At 37.7% G+C, this 19,424-nt stretch overlaps 1 protein-coding gene across 1 annotated transcript in view; it reads left to right on the top strand.

The window, feature by feature from the left end:
• Nucleotides 1-19,424, top strand: part of LOC147698070 (sodium/hydrogen exchanger 2-like) — an 866,654-nt gene that overhangs the window by 430,589 nt on the left and 416,641 nt on the right. Inside the window, exon 4 of the mRNA XM_086934739.1 lies at nucleotides 13,562-13,779. Coding sequence (XP_086790865.1) covers nucleotides 13,562-13,779 — 218 coding nt within the window. The remainder of the gene's footprint in view (nucleotides 1-13,561; nucleotides 13,780-19,424) is intronic.

The raw sequence follows: 19,424 nt of genomic DNA on the forward strand, positions 1-19,424 counted from the left end.
ATAGGAATGGTATTAGGTGAAAAGGTATAATACCTCTCCCTAATTATAAAGGGGTAGAGACAGAAACTAGGTGATGGGGAATATACTGAAGGCTAAGGGCCAGATGCATCAAAGGGTTTTGCCCATTCTGTGTCTATGGGAAAATGTGTTCATGCATATGGCCCACAGTCTTAATTGAATCCCCTTGCCGGAACAAATATAATGATGCTGCAAGCCAAGTAAGGAGTTCTAGACTAATTGATCAGCAAGGTGTTATGAATAATGTGTGGGCTTTTTACTTTATTCACTTTCATAATATTGATAATTGGTGAGTCATTTAATATTATTAATATCTTAATTCATATAATTTATAATCTATTGGCTGCACTTAATAAACACTAATTGTAATACAAATCCAGCCTTTGTGTTTTGTCCTGAGTCTGGGAGTTCAGCGTGGGCTCTCACTTCTATGTCAGGCAAGACTAAGAGTTTGGACAGGTCTGTCACATTCTGAACACCCTCATACTCCTGTAAATACAATCCAGAGGGGGCCAGGTAGTTTTTCTTACTCTGCAGAGGCCTCTGAGGCCTAAGGCATTCTGCTATTCATATGCACCAATGAAGAGTTGGTTTCAGAGCAGCCTCGGTTCAACAAACCTGACTTTACTCCAGACCCTGGGTAGGTGTGCGCAAAGTGCATAGTCCAACTCTGCGTTTATTTTTCAAAATTACAGGAAGCTACTAAATGATATACCTTCCCATTGGTTAAACAACCGAGTAGCAGCATCAACGGTCCTTCCTACCAGTGTTGTACTCTTTCTGCTGCCCCAACGGAATGCTCTGGGTGACAGAAACCACATGGCAGCGTGGTGCCCTGCCTCTTACTCTGAGCCTCCAATGCAGCTGCAAAAAAGATTTCTAACTAGTCTTGCTCACCTGTTCCTCTTCTATGCACATTGAATGGGCCACCCGCTAGCATTCCACATGGCCCTACCCCCTCCACTGTCCCCACATGCAAACCTACAATATGGCAGGAAGGCGCAAGCCTTCGCATCCACTAGTTTTCATGCTCCTTGATGTCCAATACAAGAACACCCATGACCACAAAATGATCATAGGCAGGCTGTAACTTTTTTGAACAACGTGTAGTAGCAAAAAATCAGAAAACCTAAGCCTACTACCCATAGGCTGAAATGTGCAGATGTTTCCTATTTCGTAAGTATAGTCAACTGTTATGGCACCCAAGGCCTTGTGCTGCGGCCAAGCCCACTTAGCTGCTTCAGTTATGTCATGAAATATGTCAGTGGTGATGTTATATGGAATGTCTTTACTTATGATCCATAATTGCATCATTTATTACAACATCTCATATGTGATGTGATGAACAGTGCATTGGCAAGCGTAGTTGTCTACGTGCAACTCATTTAAGTTTTTTAATGTTTTGTATAGTAATGTGAATGTTTCTTCAAATTACGTTTTTATGTGAATATGAATATATATATATATATATATATATATATATTCACTGAAAAAACCATAGGTTATAGACCATATATAGTTAGGAATTCGCATTTACAAAACCTTATTTTACTCACACAAAACCATTGAAATTCCATATATAGTTAGTTGCACTAACTATATATCGCGCACCCGCAATCCACTGCTGATGATGTCACATATTACATCATTCATGACATGGTCAGTGACATCACTGATGACATCACTGATGACATCTCAAATGACATCACTGATGACATCTCAAATGACATCACTGATGACATCACTGATGACATCTCATTTGACATTACTGATCACATCACTGATGATATCATTCATGTGATAATACGATGAACCTCTTCAGACTCTAATATAACCTTAGATACAATCAGTGTAAACAGACACTCACAGACTGTCACTCATCCTTGGAGTTACTCACACACCTAGTCAGTCATGCAAAGAATCAATCACACCTCCATTTCCTCAACTATACAGTTATACAAACTTTACTTATTCAAACATATACTAACACATATTTACTCTCTTATACAATCCCTGATACAAGTTCACAATGATCCATACAGACACTCACACATTCACTGGCTCTTATGCACAGTTATTTATATATGTCAACTCTCACATGTACTGTGTTTTACATATGTACTTACTTTGACATGTAGCACTGAGATATCCATTCACTCACCAATACACTCATGCACACAGTCAACCGCCCATACAGCTGTTTCCACATGCACTTTTGAAACCGTACATCTAGTGAATCAACTGCTCACACATCTATGCACAGAGTCATACACCTCCCGGCCACCCACACACACACTCAGTCTCCCATACAAATACTTGGGCAACCAATCAATAACCCATATAGTTACTCATATAGCTATTTATCAACACATGCAACAGTTTACAGAACAACAGACATAATGATGCACAAATTAAGACAGTTTAGTCACTAACCCATGCACTCAGTGAGACACATTTAATCACTCACTCATACAGTCAGTCATGCACCTACTAAATCCTTCATCCAGACACTTATACATCCACTCATTCTTCAATATGTAAGACATATTTTAACTTTACAGAAACATACAGTCACTGGGTGTTGTCATCAGTGATGTCATTTGAGATGTCATCAGTGATGTCATCAGTGATGTCACTGACCATGTCATGAATGATGTAATATGTGACATCATTAGCAGTGGATTGCGGGTCCGCGATATATAGTTAGTGCAACTAACTATATATGGAATTTCAATGGTTTTGTGCAAATAAAATAAGGTTTTTTAAATGCTAATCCCTAACTATATATGGTCTATAACCTATGGTTTTTTCAGTGAATTTTCAAGGGTTGGTAAATGCAAATTCCTAACTATATATGGTCTATAACCTATGGTTTTTTCTGTGAATATATATATATATATATATATATATATATACATACATATACGTGCCAAAATGTGGTCATCTACAAAATAAATGGTCACTCTGTAAGGTGAGATACAATGGAACCACATAAGATCATCAAGACAGAGGTAGAGAAAAGCTTAGAGCCAATAGTAAAATGTTTGAATGGATACACTCCACACAAGGAAGTGCTAGGGTCCTATGCACAAATAACAGAAATAATTAGAAGTACATTGAAAGACGAAATAAAAAAGGGGAATAGGAACAACAAGGGGTAATTCAATAGTAAATATACAAAAGCCTACACAGAATTAAAACATGCATTACACAAAAAAAGAAAGGGTTAGAATTGAAATAAAGTAGTGTAGGAAGGCATATAACCAGGCCGTGAAAACACGTAAAGTAGAATTAAAGAAGAATATCAGGCTGACTTACATAAGGCAAGCGTCAATAAGGACAATACTGCCTTTTGGTACATGGTCAAATCCCCATTCCTGACAACCAAAGTCACCCCTACTATAGAAATCGCTATCGATGAAGGACACTGGGTGGAACACTTTTCCATTATTTCTGGACTGGCAAGGGAGGAGAATGGCACAGTTGAAAGTACTGTAAGCCCTAGTTCTCCATAACAAGACTTCCCAATCGAATTAGCCGCACCCTAGAAGAGGTACAATCTGCCCTAAAAGCTTGTAAGGGGGGAAAGGCTCCGGGCCCAGACGGAGTACCTGTAGACATCTTTAAACAAAGCATAGAGCTATAGGGTCCTTTAACAATGCGAGTGTGAGCTGACTGCTGCACGATCAGACTCATAGAAACATGGTCAGACTCTATTATGGTACCAATCTTTAAAAAAGGTGACAACCAGAACCCTGCATGTTACTGCCCTATTTCTTATCTGGATTCGGTGGGAAAAATGTCAGGCCGTATTGTCACACATTTAATCACTCACTCATACAGTCAGTCATGCACCTACTAAATCCTTCATCCAGACACTTATACATCCACTCATTCTTCAATATGTAAGACATATTTTAACTTTACAGAAACATACAGTCACTGGATGTTGTCATCAGTGATGTCATCAGTGATGTCACTGACCATGTCATGAATGATGTAATATGTGACATCATCAGCAGTGGATTGCGGGTGCGCGATATATAGTTAGTGCAACTAACTATATATGGAATTTCAATGGTTTTGTGTGAGTAAAATAAGGTTTTGTAAATGCTAATTCCTAACTATATATGGTCTATAACCTATGGTTTTTTCAGTGAATTTTCAAGGTTTTGTAAATGCTAATTCCTAACTATATAGGGTCTATAGCCTATGGTTTTTTCAGTGAATATATATATATATACATACATATATAAACATATATCATCTGTATATCTATATAAATACAAACATAAATGCATGCATACATATACTTATATGCATACAGATGCATGTTATTTACATGAAAGTTGAAAAAACACTAATAAAAACAAAGCTAAAAAGCCACCTCATTACAAACAGAATGGCTTTAACTTAAACGAGGGCGAGATCTATTGCATTTTCAATGCTTGTTTACTTTGGTTCCATCAAGAAGGCATTCAGATGTGTCACACATTTGCCATAAATTCTGAATGTTAGCACTCTAGTTGCACATTAGATCACTGTAGTAAAGCTACTGCTCACCAGGGACGTCTGCTGCTGGTATTCAAAGTGCATGTTTCAGTCTGCATGTCAGAATTTTTTAATGAAATAGAAGAGGATTTGAGAAGTCACTCAAAATGATCCCTAATTTTTCTTTCTGAAGCACTAATCATACTTTCTATGGCAAAATTAACCCCCTCATGTTGTTCCTTTTTTAAATTGAGTGTTTTCAGACTTACCACTTCATTCCAATCAAGATGGCTTCTGGTGTGCCATACTTTTGTCATAAGTAAGACTGTTAGCGCTCTAGTTGTTCTTTAGAACACTCTGGGACATTCTGTCATTGGGCTATACTTGGGGTACATCTGGGTGATATTTGGGCTACATTTAGGCTCTTTTGTCTCTGGTGGCCATCTTGGGAGACTGTATGTCAGAATTTTTTAATGAAATTGAAGAGGGTTTGAGAAGTCACGCAAAATGTGCCCTAATTTTTCTTTCTGCAGCACTAATCATAATTCATATGGCAAAATATACCCCCTCATTTTGTTCCTTTTTAAATTACATGTTTTAAGAGTTACCACTTTATTCCCATCACAATGGCTCCAGGTGTGCTATACCTTTGTAATAAATAGGACTGTTAGCGCTCTAGTTGTTCTTTAGAACACTCTGGGACAGTCTGTCATTGGGCTATACTTGGGCTACATCTGGGTGATATTTGGGCTACATTTGGGCTCTTTTGTCTCTGGTGGCCATTTTGGGAGACTGCATGTCAGAATGTTTTAATGAAATAGAAAAGGATTTGAGAAGTCACTCAAAATGTGCCCTAATTTTTCATTCTGCAGCACTAATCATACTTTCTATGGCAAAATATACCCCCTCATGTTGTTTCTTTTTAAATTAAATGTTTTAAGAGTTACCACTTTATTCCAATCAAGATGGCTTCAGGTGTGCCATACCTTTGTAATAAGTAGGACTGTTAGCGCTCTAGTTGTTCTTTAGAACACTCTGGGACATTCTGTCATTGGGCTATACTTGGGCTACATCTGGGTGATATTTGGGCTACATTTGGGCTCTTTTGTCTCTGGTGGCCATTTTGGGAGACTGCATGTCAGAATGTTTTAATGAAATAGAAAAGGATTTGAGAAGTCACTCAAAATGTGCCCTATTTTTTCATTCTGCAGCACTAATCATACTTTCTATGGCAAAATATACCCCCTCATGTTGTTTCTTTTTAAATTAAATGTTTTAAGAGTTACCACTTTATTCCAATCAAGATGGCTTCAGGTGTGCCAGACCTTTGTAATAAGTAGGACTGTTAGCGCTCTAGTTGTTCTTTAGAACACTCTAGGAGGCTGCAGAAGAACACAAAGGAATCAACTGACAGTCTCTGTCCTTGTTGGATGTACATGTTTTACTGAGAATGTCAGACTTCATTTTCACATGACTGAGAAAGATAATGTGAATTTACAGAAAATATGCTTTCAGTTTAGCTTATAGATCCCCTTCCAAACCGCTGTGGGAAAATCATGAGATATTAGTTTTCTTTCAAACAATATTCATGATATCACAGCAGAAGGTTTTTTCACATGGTAAAATCACCTTAGAACCCACCACAATTCCTAAAACGAGTATGGTACCATCAACAAATGATTTATAATGTAACTAAAGTCCTAAAACCCTCTATTAACTACAATGCTTTTTAATGAGGTGCTATCATGTATATTGGTCCCAAGATGGCTGCCAACACTTCTTGGATGAAGTGCTGACAGCCAATCAGATCAGATGTGTGGTTAGGCTCCGCCCAGATATATATCTTTTTTTGAACCTAAATTACTCAAAATCCACTGGAGCACATATATTGAGACCTAGCAAAGGCACATCGGGCTAACAGTCCCTACAATTTTGCCAAGTTTCGTGCAAATCCTTCAGCCGTTCGAGCTAAAAGTGAGGCCAACCGCCCTATGGAAATTAACATGGGAAAAACGCGTTTTGGGACCCCCTTTTTTTCTCGGCCCCCCCCTTGATGAAACCCCCCCAAATTATCAGGGGCTGCTCAGAAACAAAATGTTCCATTTTCCTGAAAATTTCAGCCAATTCCGTCAACAAACGCCAAAGTTATTAGACATAGAATTTTCAAAAATCCCATGGAGAAAAAATCCTAACTATATATACCTACTGGCGACCGCCAGTAGGTTATATATATAAATATATATATATATATATATATATATATGAACCGTGAGCAAGGCCAGTTGTGGCTGAAACGCGTTGGTGGGGTGAAGTCTTGATTAAAAAGGCTTAAAAACATTTCCTGATTGTGCCGCCTCTTTTGTTTGGTGATATATATATATATATTCACTGAAAAAACCATAGGTTTCACACCAGTTATAGTTAGGAATTAGCATTTAAAAAACCTATTAAATTCACTGAAAAAACCAGAGGTTTCACACCAGTTATAGTTAGCTGGAAATTTTACTGACATAAAACCAATGAAATTCCCACGTTATAGTTATTCGGACTCACTATAACTTGTGCGTTCAATGCACTGCTGATGACATCACATATTACATCACTCATGACATGGCATTACTGAATTGGTTGTTGTAACTGGTATGGGTATATGCACTTTTTTGAAAATGTTAGTTTCTATTTTTGAATATGTGTTTCAAAGGTTACTTTACAGTGAGAGGAGGTCTGTCACTGTGTCACAAGGATGGTGTCATCAGCAGTGCATTGCACGCGCAAGTTATAGTGAGTCCGAATAACTATAACGTGGGAATTTCATTGGTTTTATGTCAGTAAAATTTCCAGCTAACTATAACTGGTGTGAAACCTCTGTTTTTTTCAGTGAATTTAATAGGTTTTTTAAATGCTAATTCCTAACTATAACTGGTGTGAAACCTATGGTTTTTTCAGTGAATTTCATAGGTTTTTTTTAATGCTGGTACATTCTGTCATTGGGCTACAGTTCTGCTACATCTGGCTGATATTTGGGCAATTTTTTTTTTGTCTCTGGTGGCCATCTTTTGGCTACATTGGGCTATATTTGGCTACATTGGGCTACGTTTGGGCACTAACATATATATAGCCCAATGTATCCCAATATATATTTTTTCAAAGTTAATTTTCGTAAAAACAACTTAAAAATAGGGCTTCCAGTCCATATAATTTTTCCCATTTTTTTTTATTTAATCATTTTTTTTTTTTGGGGGGGGGGGAGGGGAGTGCTCCCGGAGCGCGCCCCGGGGAGCGCCCCGGAAAGCGCAATTATATGAAATGCCCCGGGGCGTGCACCGGGGAGCGTCCCGTAAGCGCCAATATCGCGAACGAAAACATGATCGTGACGTATCGCGTAGCCGCGTATGCGTGAAACGCACGACGTAAGCGCACCGACCCGCTTACGCTACGCGACCCGGGGCACGCCCCCGGGCACGCCCCGGGGCGCGTAGCGTAAGCGCGTCGGGTCATGTGCCCTAAAAATAACACTTTTGATTGGTTCATAACAGTTTTGGTTTCATAATGATAAAACCCCTAGTCATGTGACCTAAAATTAACACTTCTCATTGGTTCAGGATATTTTTTTTTCCAAATGAGGAAAGCCCCCACCTTTTTTCCTTATTCTACCTTTTTGCTTTGAGAGAGGAAGACCTTTACTTTTATCTATAGAAAATGGCTACATTAGCTGCAGCTGCTGGATCTTCTGGACCACCACCACCACCACCACAAGGACCTCCTCAACTTCACAGTGGTGGAGATCCAGAACAGGAGGAGGATGAGGACGAAGAGGACAGTAGATTCGTCCCAGAGGACAACATAACATACAAACCAAAAGAGCACATCATTTGGCAATTTTTTTCTATCCCGAGTGACAAAAAAAAAGTGAATGCACCTAAAGCAACCTGCCTTATCTGTCATCAGGAGATGTCAAGGGGGAATCCCAACAAGAAGTACTCCTTCGGCAACCACACAATGATTAGGCATATGGTTAGAAAACATCCCAACAACTATTCTAGGGCAGAGGTCAGGGAACTGGCCAAAAACCCTGTACAATCTTCTGCCAGCACCTCCAAAACTACTGTTCCCACCCCATCAGGACCGGAAGTTAGGGAGACATGCTCCATCATACAAACCAACTTTTCAAATTTTAAAATGGTTTGTAAATTTTGTGGTCAAACGATTTGCTATGGTGAGCAATGCATCACTCTTATTAATCGTGCTTGGGAAAACCACAAGTGCCAAAGGAAATATTAATTTGTTGCCCTTTTTTTTTCTCCTGTTGAGCCCTTTTGAAATGCTTGGTTTTTGTTTCTCTCCTTAAAAAATACAAAAAAAACAAAAAATGTTCAGAAAAACCAAAAAAAAGCAAAAAAAGTTTAAAAACTCCGAAAAAAATATAAAACAACAAAAAGAATAAAAAAACAGTTCTTTTCAGAACTACCTCCCATTTATATAAAATGACTTAAATTTTAAAACTCTGCCATTCTCTTTTCTCCCTGGTGCGCTCCCCGGTGCGCTCCCCGGTGCGCGTACCAGGCGCGCCCCCTGCGATAATCAAAAAAATATTTTTTTTTTTTTACCCCGCGGGGCCCTTTTATGGCCCCCACATTAAACCTAGGGGGTCAGGGGGGTCTACCCTGCCCCCTTATGGTCATTTCCCCCCTTTGTTTTTGACACCTCTTGTGTCTCGATTTTACCGAGACACAAGATGGCGGCCGCTCCGGTCTGTTTCGAATGTTTTCAGACACCCGACAGCCAATCAGCTTTCCGTGCGCACCTCACGTGGCGCGACCGGAGCGCTCGCCGGTGCGCGCACCGGGGCGCGCTTACAGATATATATATTTCTTTAAACTTAAATTACTCAAATTCTACTGGAGCACATATCTTGAGACATAGCAAAGGCACATCGGGCTACCAGTCCCTACAATTTTGCCAAGTTTGGTGGAAATCCATTCATCCGTTCGGGCTAAAAGTGAAATCGACCGCCCTATGGAAATTAACATGGAGAAAACGCGTTTTGGGACCCCCCTTTTATCTCGGCCCCCGCTTGACGAATCCCCCCCAAACTTTCTGGGAAGGACCGGAGCTCAACGAGGCCATTTTCAGGAAATTTTCAGGCAGATTCGTCAACCGGCTCCAAAGTTATTCCAAATAGAATTTTGAGATTTAACATTGAAAAAAATCCTAACTATAACTACCTACTGGCGACCGCCAGTAGGTAATATATATATATATATATTTATATTTTGTAGCAATTCACAAAAGATGCCGCACTCTTCTCGGGTGATTTAAACAAGGTTTATTTTCAGCTCCAAATCTCTTCCTTCACCTACGCATTTTGAACGAAACAATTCTTGATCACGGTAGTAACAAGTCCCTTTTTAGTTTCACTTATTTATACTCAAAACACCACTATAGCTATTATGATGCATTGTGGGTTGGGTAGTTTAAACTTGGCTTGATTTAGCCTATTGTTGTCCTTTTACGCCCAGTTTGCTGAATTCAATGGTGTTTTTGTGATTGTTAATCAAAGCTTGAAAGTTTGGTTATTAAGCAGTGATGTGACACATTTTCGGGCTAGTATTTTCTATGCATTATGGCTGAGTGCCGTATAATGTCTGTCCTATGCAATATTATTAGGACTGTATGCTCATGAATAATTATTAAATCTAAGCTAAGTGCTGTGACCGATACTATGAAATACAGCTTCCTGGTTTGTTAAGGACAACGATACTAATACTCATATCTCAAGATTCTTAGTAAATAAGGAAAAAGCCTGTTTCTATTCAACTCATAATCGTGTATATACAACTCATCATACGTAGCAACTTTTAACCGTAAATTAACTCAGGATCATGCAAAATTGGCTCCCAAAACTACATTGATTAAGCAGAGAATATCAATTGCATTATCGGGATGACTTTCATGTATACATTGTTCTCATCCATGTAGTTCTACTTTTCACTATAATGCCAAATGGTTTTTTACAGTCAGTTAATCTCCATATCATAGTTATTGTCCAACTTGTATTGTCGGAGGAAGAGTTTATCTTTATTAACATTTCTCTGCTGTTATGTTATTTTCTCTTACTTCCAAATAATTGGTACTACAAATTTTCAGAGTTTGGTTAAGTAAGTTTGTGGTTTATCATCAGTGTCCGTAAGCTTCTTGGTCAGCATTCTTTTCTGTTCCTTCCCAATTTGATCGTATGTTGCACTTTATCAAAGTTGGTAATTTCAAATTAGTAATTTGTCACAAGTGTACATAAAGTTCTTCGTCCCCGTTCAGTCCATTGGGGATTTTTGTTTTAAACCTAATGATGAGTTTTGATTCTAAGCGCCTTAGTTTTTGAAGACGATTCCCTCCTCTTTCATGTTCTGGCACCATTGCAATTCCCGAGTATCTCATATTTTGCCATGTTTTGTTCTTATGTGTCATCATATGTTTCGCTATTGCATATGCTGGATCCCTATTTTGTATTGCTCTGATGTGTTCCAGCATTCGTTTCTTTAAAGCACAGATTGTCGAACCAATATAGCGTTTGCCACAATCACATTCTAGCAAATAGACTACAAAGTGTGATTCTCATGTGATTTTGTTCCTTATTTCAAAGACTTGTCCCTTTGGATCTTTTAGAGATTTCAGGTTTTTTCCCACTTTGCAAGCTTTGAATGACATGCATTTGGTAAATTATTTTTGTCGCTTTTGTAGCCATGTTTCTGCTTTTTTGTCTAAAGAGTGGCTATTGACCAATGTGTCTCCAAGAGAAGGTGCTTTTCTATATGAAATTAGGGGTCCATCACCGATTAGGTTGCCAATGTCTGGATCCTTTTTAAGCACACTCCAATATTTGGTCACAATTTTTCTGATTTGTGCACTTTCTTTGGAGTATGTTATAATGAGACGTGGTTTGTCTTCTTCCTTTTTTGCTTTTACTTCTTTATTATTGTTTTCAATTAGAGTCTCTGCTCTTGTTTTTCTTCTGGCTCTTTGTTCCCCACGATTTATGGTCTTCTGTGTATATCCTCTTTTGGTGAAAAGTTGTTTGGTTTCCTCAAATTTGCTCTCCATTTCCATTGCTTCTGAGCAATTAGGCTTCATACGTAAGAATTCCCCATATGGGATGTTTTCCCGGAAGCTAGTTCCATGAAGAATACTATTAGTTGAGGTATTTTTGCGGAACAAAGTTGTTTGTATCTTATCGTTTTTTATGTATACTTTTGTGTCCAAATGGTCTATTTCTTTTTGTTGTATATTATACGTGAAATGGAGTCCCACATCATTGTTGTTAAGTATGTCAATGTATTGAAGTAGTTCTTGTTTTGTGCCTTTCCATAATAGGAACAGATCGTCAATATTTACTAAGAATCTTGAGATATGAGTATTAGGATCGTTGTTCTTAACAAACCAGGAAGCTGTAATTCATAATATCGGTCACAGCACTTAGCTTAGATTTAATAATTATTCATGAGAATACAGTCCTAATAACATTGCATAGGACAGACATTATACGGCACTCAGCCATAATACATAGAAAATACTAGCCCGAAAATGTGTCACATCACTACTTAATAACCAAACATTCGAGCTTTGATTAACAAACACACCATTGAATTCAATGGTAAATTAACAAAAACACCATTGAATTCAGCAAACTGGGCATAAAAGGACAATGATAGGCTAAATCAAGCCAAGTTTAAAATACCCAACCCACGATGCATCATAATAGCTATAGTGGTGTTTTGAGTATAAATAAGTGAAACTAAAAAGGGACTTGTTACCACCGTGATCAAGAACTGTTTAGTTCGAAATGTGTAGGAGAAGGAAGAGATTTGGAGCTGAAAATAAACCTTGTTTAAATCACCAGAAGAGTGCCGGGTCTTTTGTGAATTGCTACAAAATATCAACGAGCGGAGTCCTTGTCTCGTCGCCGGCACCAGCTGAAAGCCGCTCCTCCTATAATATATATTTATATATATATGATAACGTGTTGCATTCTCGTCTAAGTGCTTCAACAAAACTTCCCTTTAAAAAGGTGTTTTCAATAAATAAACTTTGCATTGCCTTTTTTATCGGTGATACTTTATTGATCTTAAATAAGTCGATATTTTCTGCCCAATACATTCATTAGAAAACATACTTTTATTGTGAATGAAAATTCCATCCAAACATAACTATTTGCTCACTGCAATTACTGAATTTAAAAACCAAATATTTCTTACTTTCTATCCATTTTTCTTTAAAACTGTTTTATTGCATACTTTCTATCCATGTGTGAGTGCCGTACTTGGCTATATCTGCTAATAAATGGGATTTCAATGTGACTGTATTTGTCGAATGAGCTTGTTAAAAAAAAAAGCCTGACACTTTAGAAAATGTTTTATGAACAAATAGCGCATCATACAGTAGTCCGTAGGCATAACAACCTTGAGAAAGAATACAATTGCTAATAACGGGAGTTTCAATGTGATTGTGTTTATTGAATTAACTTGATTTTTTTTCAAGCCAAGAAGTCTGAAATAGTGGATAATGTTATATCCCCCAACAGTGAATCATACAGTAGTCCGCAGGCATTAAATCCTTGAGAAATAATAGAATAGTCAGTCGCGTCAACCTTTTTACTGTGCTGAAAAGGCAATTTTTATCAAATTAATAAAAGGCGGTGATAGAAGAATTATTAGCTTTCATTATTTGCAGACAGAGAATGCAGCTGATTATTTGCTCAGTGAGGTAATTTTCTGAGAGTATTTTACTGCGCAAATTGAAAAGAACGACTGACGTACTTCTTCCCTCAAATGTAACCTCCTGCACCAGTGATGCTTTAAAATATTCTTATTAAATAAATTGCTGCTGTGCAAATATCTTCATAATCCTGTGTAGTCTAACCAGCATATAGATAGAAAATCAACCCCCAATAACTCATTGCAACATTTCATCCATAAAGACTAATTTGTGTAAATAAATGGTATTTAATTAGGATAAAATGTGTAATGTTATATCTAAGAACTTTGTTTTTGTCCACCAGGATTATAACTTGTGCCATGACTATGAAAAAATATGTAGAAGAGAATGTTTCTCAGAAATCCTACACAACAATAAAATATTTTATGAAGATGTTGAGCAGTGTCAGTGAGACCCTAATATTCATTTTCATGGGAGTATCCACTGTTGGGAAAAATCACGAGTGGAATTGGGCCTTTGTCTGCTTCACGCTGATCTTCTGCTTGATTTGGCGCGCACTAGGTAAGCACTGCTGCTGCTAAATGTAGTTGTGATTTTTTTAATAATGTGATTTGAGGTGTGATCTGATTGCTCAGAGCCTGGCTACACACTAGCCTGTGGCTTCATCCAATGCTTAATTTGGAAAAAGAATAAATGCAGGTGCCCAACGTTTTTTTCAGAAGCCTCGGCTGGAGTTGTTGAAGATGAGGGTTTGTGGATACAAGGTGTTTAGTCTAAAAGCCATCTAGGGCCTCTTTCATCTATGACCCTACACTTTCTGTCCCTTTATCTCACTCCTGTAGGTTCTATGTCATTCCTGCATTTCTCCCTTTCTGACTGTTTTTCCATTATTCTCTTCCTCCTTCCCTTTTTCTGCCTTTGTCTCTTTTGTTCTGGGTCAAAGACTCATAAGAGGAATTTAAGCCCCATTCCCCAAAAATCAGTGCAACTATCGGCTCAAATAAGGCACTGGCTTTATCTTGGTATACCTTCACCTAGACCCATTGTGCACCACTCCAAGTGAGTTCAGCAACGGATCTCTCTCTCTCTCTCTCTTTCTAAACTTACCCAGGCTGTCATGCAGACATTAAAATGTGGCAATATGATCTATTTATGTTCTCTATGTATGGTAATAAAGTGTGTCTTTTCTCTGCCATGTGTGCAACAAATCAGTGAAACATTTAACTATGTGAAATTGTACCGGATGCAATTTACTTTTACTGACGTGGGCTTTTGGTTTCTTGATATTTTCGCAAAAGCTAGCAAAATGATGTACATTGAAATTATATTTGCAGATTCTTCACCCATTTTTGAGCTGGTAAAGACATCTGAAACTACCTGCCTAAATGTGTATTGCCAACACTCCTTTACCATTTTCCCAGCTAAATGACTGAGATCACCTTTCCTTAAGCCTTTACAGCTATTACTTACACTGAGATCTCTCTTTCAATCACTGTTGCAGGACTGCTATTTACCTTCCGGTCACCACTTGTATGGCTGAGAACTCCCCTGCTGAGACCCCCCCCCCCCTTTAGTGATCACAGTATGCTTTTTCACTCTTTACATATGTATCTGATCACTCGTATTCATCCAACATGAATTGTATGCTTGTAATAGGGCTCACTAAAAATCTGCTTGAATGAATGATTAAAGTTTTGTTTTATGTCCAAAATGTTTTATCCCATATTACTAGTCTGATTCTGAAGCAAATTTATTGAGTGGAACACAAAAATCCACTATTACTGAGAAGAATTACTCACTTAGCCCTGATCACCACTCTCACACCCATGTGCTGAAGTCGCTGCAGCCTAGATATTGAATGATAATTTTTCACAAGTGAGAAATTTGTAGTAAACCATCTTGACACTGGAGGACATAGACTTTCAATACAGAGAAGTGGCACATTCTTCCAGATGCCTTTTTGATCTGAAGAATAAAGGGAGTTTTCAGCTCCATCATATCATAGGGATTTCATTTGCAAGTTTTATTTAGTCATTCATGTTTGTGTTATTGACATTTCTTTGTAAAGTAAAATGAACAAGCCGATTATGGGAGTACAAGACCCTGCAAACTGACCCATTATGAGTGTATGTGCTCTTTCAGCAATATTAAGACTGGTGTCCTTGATAAAATATATAATTCAACACTAACAAGAAAATATCTCAATGCAGTGGTGTAGTCAGATGTAGAATGTATCTTAAGTGTAGTGCCTTTGAAGTATGGTAAAGAAAGCAATGGGAATTAAAGAAAAGTATTAACTTTAAAAAAGCAGGAATCAACCAACTAATTTGCAAACTTGCTCACAGGGTTCTTTTCAGCCTATCTGCTGCTAAAGGTGGTGTCTGGACATCAAAGCTAATGATTTAGCAAAGGCAATAGGTATAGACACTGTGTGTTGGTTGGTTATAACCTGGCAGTGGTTAGAAAAGAATTCACTGACAACAACATATAGAACAGTGCAAAACCTGCCCAGACATTGACAAAAGCTGTTTCATGTTTCTGCTTTAAAAGGCAATTTTTCATTTAGCAGATGTTCCTTTTTTGCTGCCCGCAGGAAAGTTGTGAGATAGGTTGTGTGTGGCAGGTGATGTCATTCTTTGACCCCCAAAAGGTTCCTATGAACACAGCTACATGTTGCATGACGTAGTAACTGAGGTGCAAAAGGCATATTTTTTACCAACACAATTGTTGCTATTAGTGAGTCATTTGCCGCCCGCAGTACATTGCAAATCCAAACTCTAAAAGCCCCCAAAAAGGTGTGAATATTGAAAGACACATATAAATAGAAGCTATTTCATATCTTCCTATGTTAAAATAGCTATGAATAGTTTGAGAACTACACTGGGTTTGAAGTCTCAAATGATGAAGGCCTGAAATTAATTGAAAGTTTTGCAGGGTCTCGTAAATATTTTGTTCAATTGCAACTGTCAAACACCTCGCCTTAAAAATAATACTGAAAAAAACACGTACTCTAATTCTAAAGGGTAATCACTTTTTCTCCAAATCACTTTATTTTAAGCACCTAAGTGCAATTCAATGCAAAAATAATAAAGATTGTTGAGGATAAAGTTTTCAAAATTAAAGATCTTTTCAAGATGTTTCTCATAAAATCCATCGAGTTTTGCATAAGTGAAGTCTTACAGTTTTCATTTTACTTATTAAGATGAAATCATCACAAAAAAGGGTACATTTTCTTCCATTAGCACACCTCAAACTCATAAATTGGGGGTCCCAAATAGAGCATACAGCCCTTGTTTAAGCAACTGGCATGCATAGTCACGCATACATGTAGAAATATGTAATTCACATTGCATGTTTGCCTTTAATGCATTCTTGCTGGATGCCTTCATTCACAGTCTTTTAAGCTCACAAACACAATTATGAGTTGTAAGAGCGAGTATTTTGTTATTATAGCCAAATACTAAACTGAAGAATGCCAGCCTTTTGAAAAATAGGTTGTTTTTTATGGGAAAGATACACCGGGCCAGGGTTTAAAACCCAGATCTGGTAAAAAAAAAAAAAAAAAAATCCCTATCATCGCATTACATGTGCTCACATCGCTTATTGTCACACGCAGGATGGCTTCAATAATACACAGTTGTGTGCCACATATGTTACTCCAATTCATTATTTAAACAAGTTCTAGCAACATTGTCACCTTTTTATTTCAGAGTTAATTAGGCTGATTCTGTCAAATATATCATTATTTGATTGTGTTTATGATCAGCCACATAGCATGCTTTCTCATGGAAGCCATTCAGTTTACACATTCACAGTGCGACATGCGGGATGATGTAAAGTGCTTTACTTCCTGTGGATATCAAGATCAGGGCCCTCATGCTAGTAATGGTTTTAACTTAGGTGCAGTGTATTCTGAACTTCTTTGTGCCATTCAGTTACCAGCCAGCCAGAGGTCACTGCCAGGCTCATGAGCGTGATGGAAAATGTGACCCCTGGACAAATAGGAGCCAAAATGTATCAGAGGATAATGTGCAGGGAGAATATGTTACATGCGAAGTTCAATGTCCCATCACAAACTCCTAATAAGAGGTATTTATATCACTCCAGTAAATATCTCTCCCAGGAGTAACTTTATTTACCAGATGCAGTAAATTCTTCAGTATGTACTGCCCTCTTCATATTCACGGCCCAGGAAGAAAGTGTGACTTCTAAAAGTGATTTAATATGATGCCCAAACAGTTGTGGTTTTTACAAGAATTAATTTAAATCATTGTAACTTTTATGTTGGGTTGCTATCACCATTTCCAATCTTTTTAAGTTTAGAAAGCTTTATTGAACAAAGATAAAACCATGTAAAACATCATTACAGAAATAAATAGTATCAAGATACATGAGAAACCTGAGCAAAACTAATGTTTAAACTGCCAACCCCAAAAAAGCTTTTAAGGGTATTTTCATTAGGGGAAAAGTAAAAAAAAAACGATAAAAGGGAAAGAGGGCAAAAATAAAATCACATTCTATATCTATAAGTATCAGATAACAAAAAAAAGAAAGGAATACAACAAATAATGATACAAATCATGGGATATGTCTAGAGAGATATGAGGTTAAAGGTAACCATAACAAATGAGTAGTAATAGATTCCACCAAGCATTATATACAATATTGGAAGTACTTTCCAATTGGTAGTGATCATTTGAAAAGAGATTGCTATGAAAAGGTCAATAAATTTACGGACATTGTTCTGAGCATTCCAAATAGGGGAAGAACCACCCAGAAAAAATATGTACAATCTCAAAGGGGATATCAGTAGACAAAATAGTATTAAGTGTAGACCAAAAACGGGAACAGAGAGCTTTGACCAAAAGGCAATGAAAAAACATATGAAGAAGGTCACTATGGGCGCAAGAAGGACCAACATTTTTTTGACTCTAATAGTTTAAATTTATAGAGGTCCACGGGAGTAAAAAAGGCTTGATTATAAAAAAAGGAAAAAGTCTGTGTGGTGCTAGCAGAGCAGGAAACTGTGTGTATTTTAGATCAAATGTCTCTCAAACTGTCAGGGGAAATTATTGGGCTAGGTCCACTTCCCATAGAAGTTCTAGCTTAGATTTAGGCCGTGCGTTAGGGGAGTGAGAGAGATGCTTATAAATGGTCGAAGCTCTAAGGGGAATGGTAAAGTCTGGTGGGGAGGAGAGGTAAAGCATAGCATCAGAAGGGGGAATGTTCAAAGGGATAGTGGAAGAGAGTGTATGTGTAAGTGAAAGGAAATGGGTAGAGTGTGTGTTTGAGAGATTAAATGAGTCTCATAGATCTTGAAGAGAACTTAAAGAGTTATCCTTGAGCAAGTGATCGTAGGTAATAATGCCTTTATCAATCCATTCCTTCCAAAAAGTGCTCTGTTTTTAATCTTAAGGAATTTATTGTTACAAATCGGGTCTGCATGTGAAGGGTTGAAGGAGAAAGAAAAGACCGAAAAAGTGAAAGTGCTAATGCCTTAGAGTGCTTAAAAACAGGGGATATAAATCTTTTAGGAGGTTGAGAAAGACGGGTAGCTGTGAGGAATGAGAAGGGGGCAAGTTGTGCAAGTTCTATAGGGCTCCATGCTGTTACAGGGGATGGAGACGAATCAGTAAGGAAAGACCAAATCTGTTTGAGTGTAAACGCAGAGTGAAAATGGGAAATATTAGGAAAATTTACACCACCAAGATTTTTAGGTTGTTGGAGACGAAAAAGGGAGTTTCTAGCTTTTGCGATTCTTCCATAAAACTTTCGTTAGAATACGAATAATGGATTTTAAAAAATAATGAGGAAGAGAAATAGGAAGCATAGAAAGATAAAAATTTACAATAGGGAGTAGCATCATTTTAATTGTAGCTTATCTACCCCACCAAGAGAGGAACAGCGGTGTCCAATGATCAATGAGTGAAGAAAGTTTTAAAAGTATTTCAGAATGATTGATTTTAATGGTCTCTCTGGTGGTGTTAGCATAGAGAATGCCTAAACATTTGATAAAACCGGGGTTGCATTCAAATCCTGAGCCTTCAAGCATATGGGAAAGGCAAAACTTATTAAGGGGGAGATTTATCAATGTTTAGTTGGTGTTTACTTGTTACAACGCATTTTTTACAACGCACTACTGTTACAACGCATCCATTACAACGCGGATACTGTTACAACTCATGTTTTTACAACGCATTTTTTTA

The sequence above is a fragment of the Lissotriton vulgaris genome, chromosome 8, assembly GCF_964263255.1.
Source record: "Lissotriton vulgaris chromosome 8, aLisVul1.2, whole genome shotgun sequence".
Lineage (NCBI taxonomy): Eukaryota > Metazoa > Chordata > Amphibia > Caudata > Salamandridae > Lissotriton > Lissotriton vulgaris.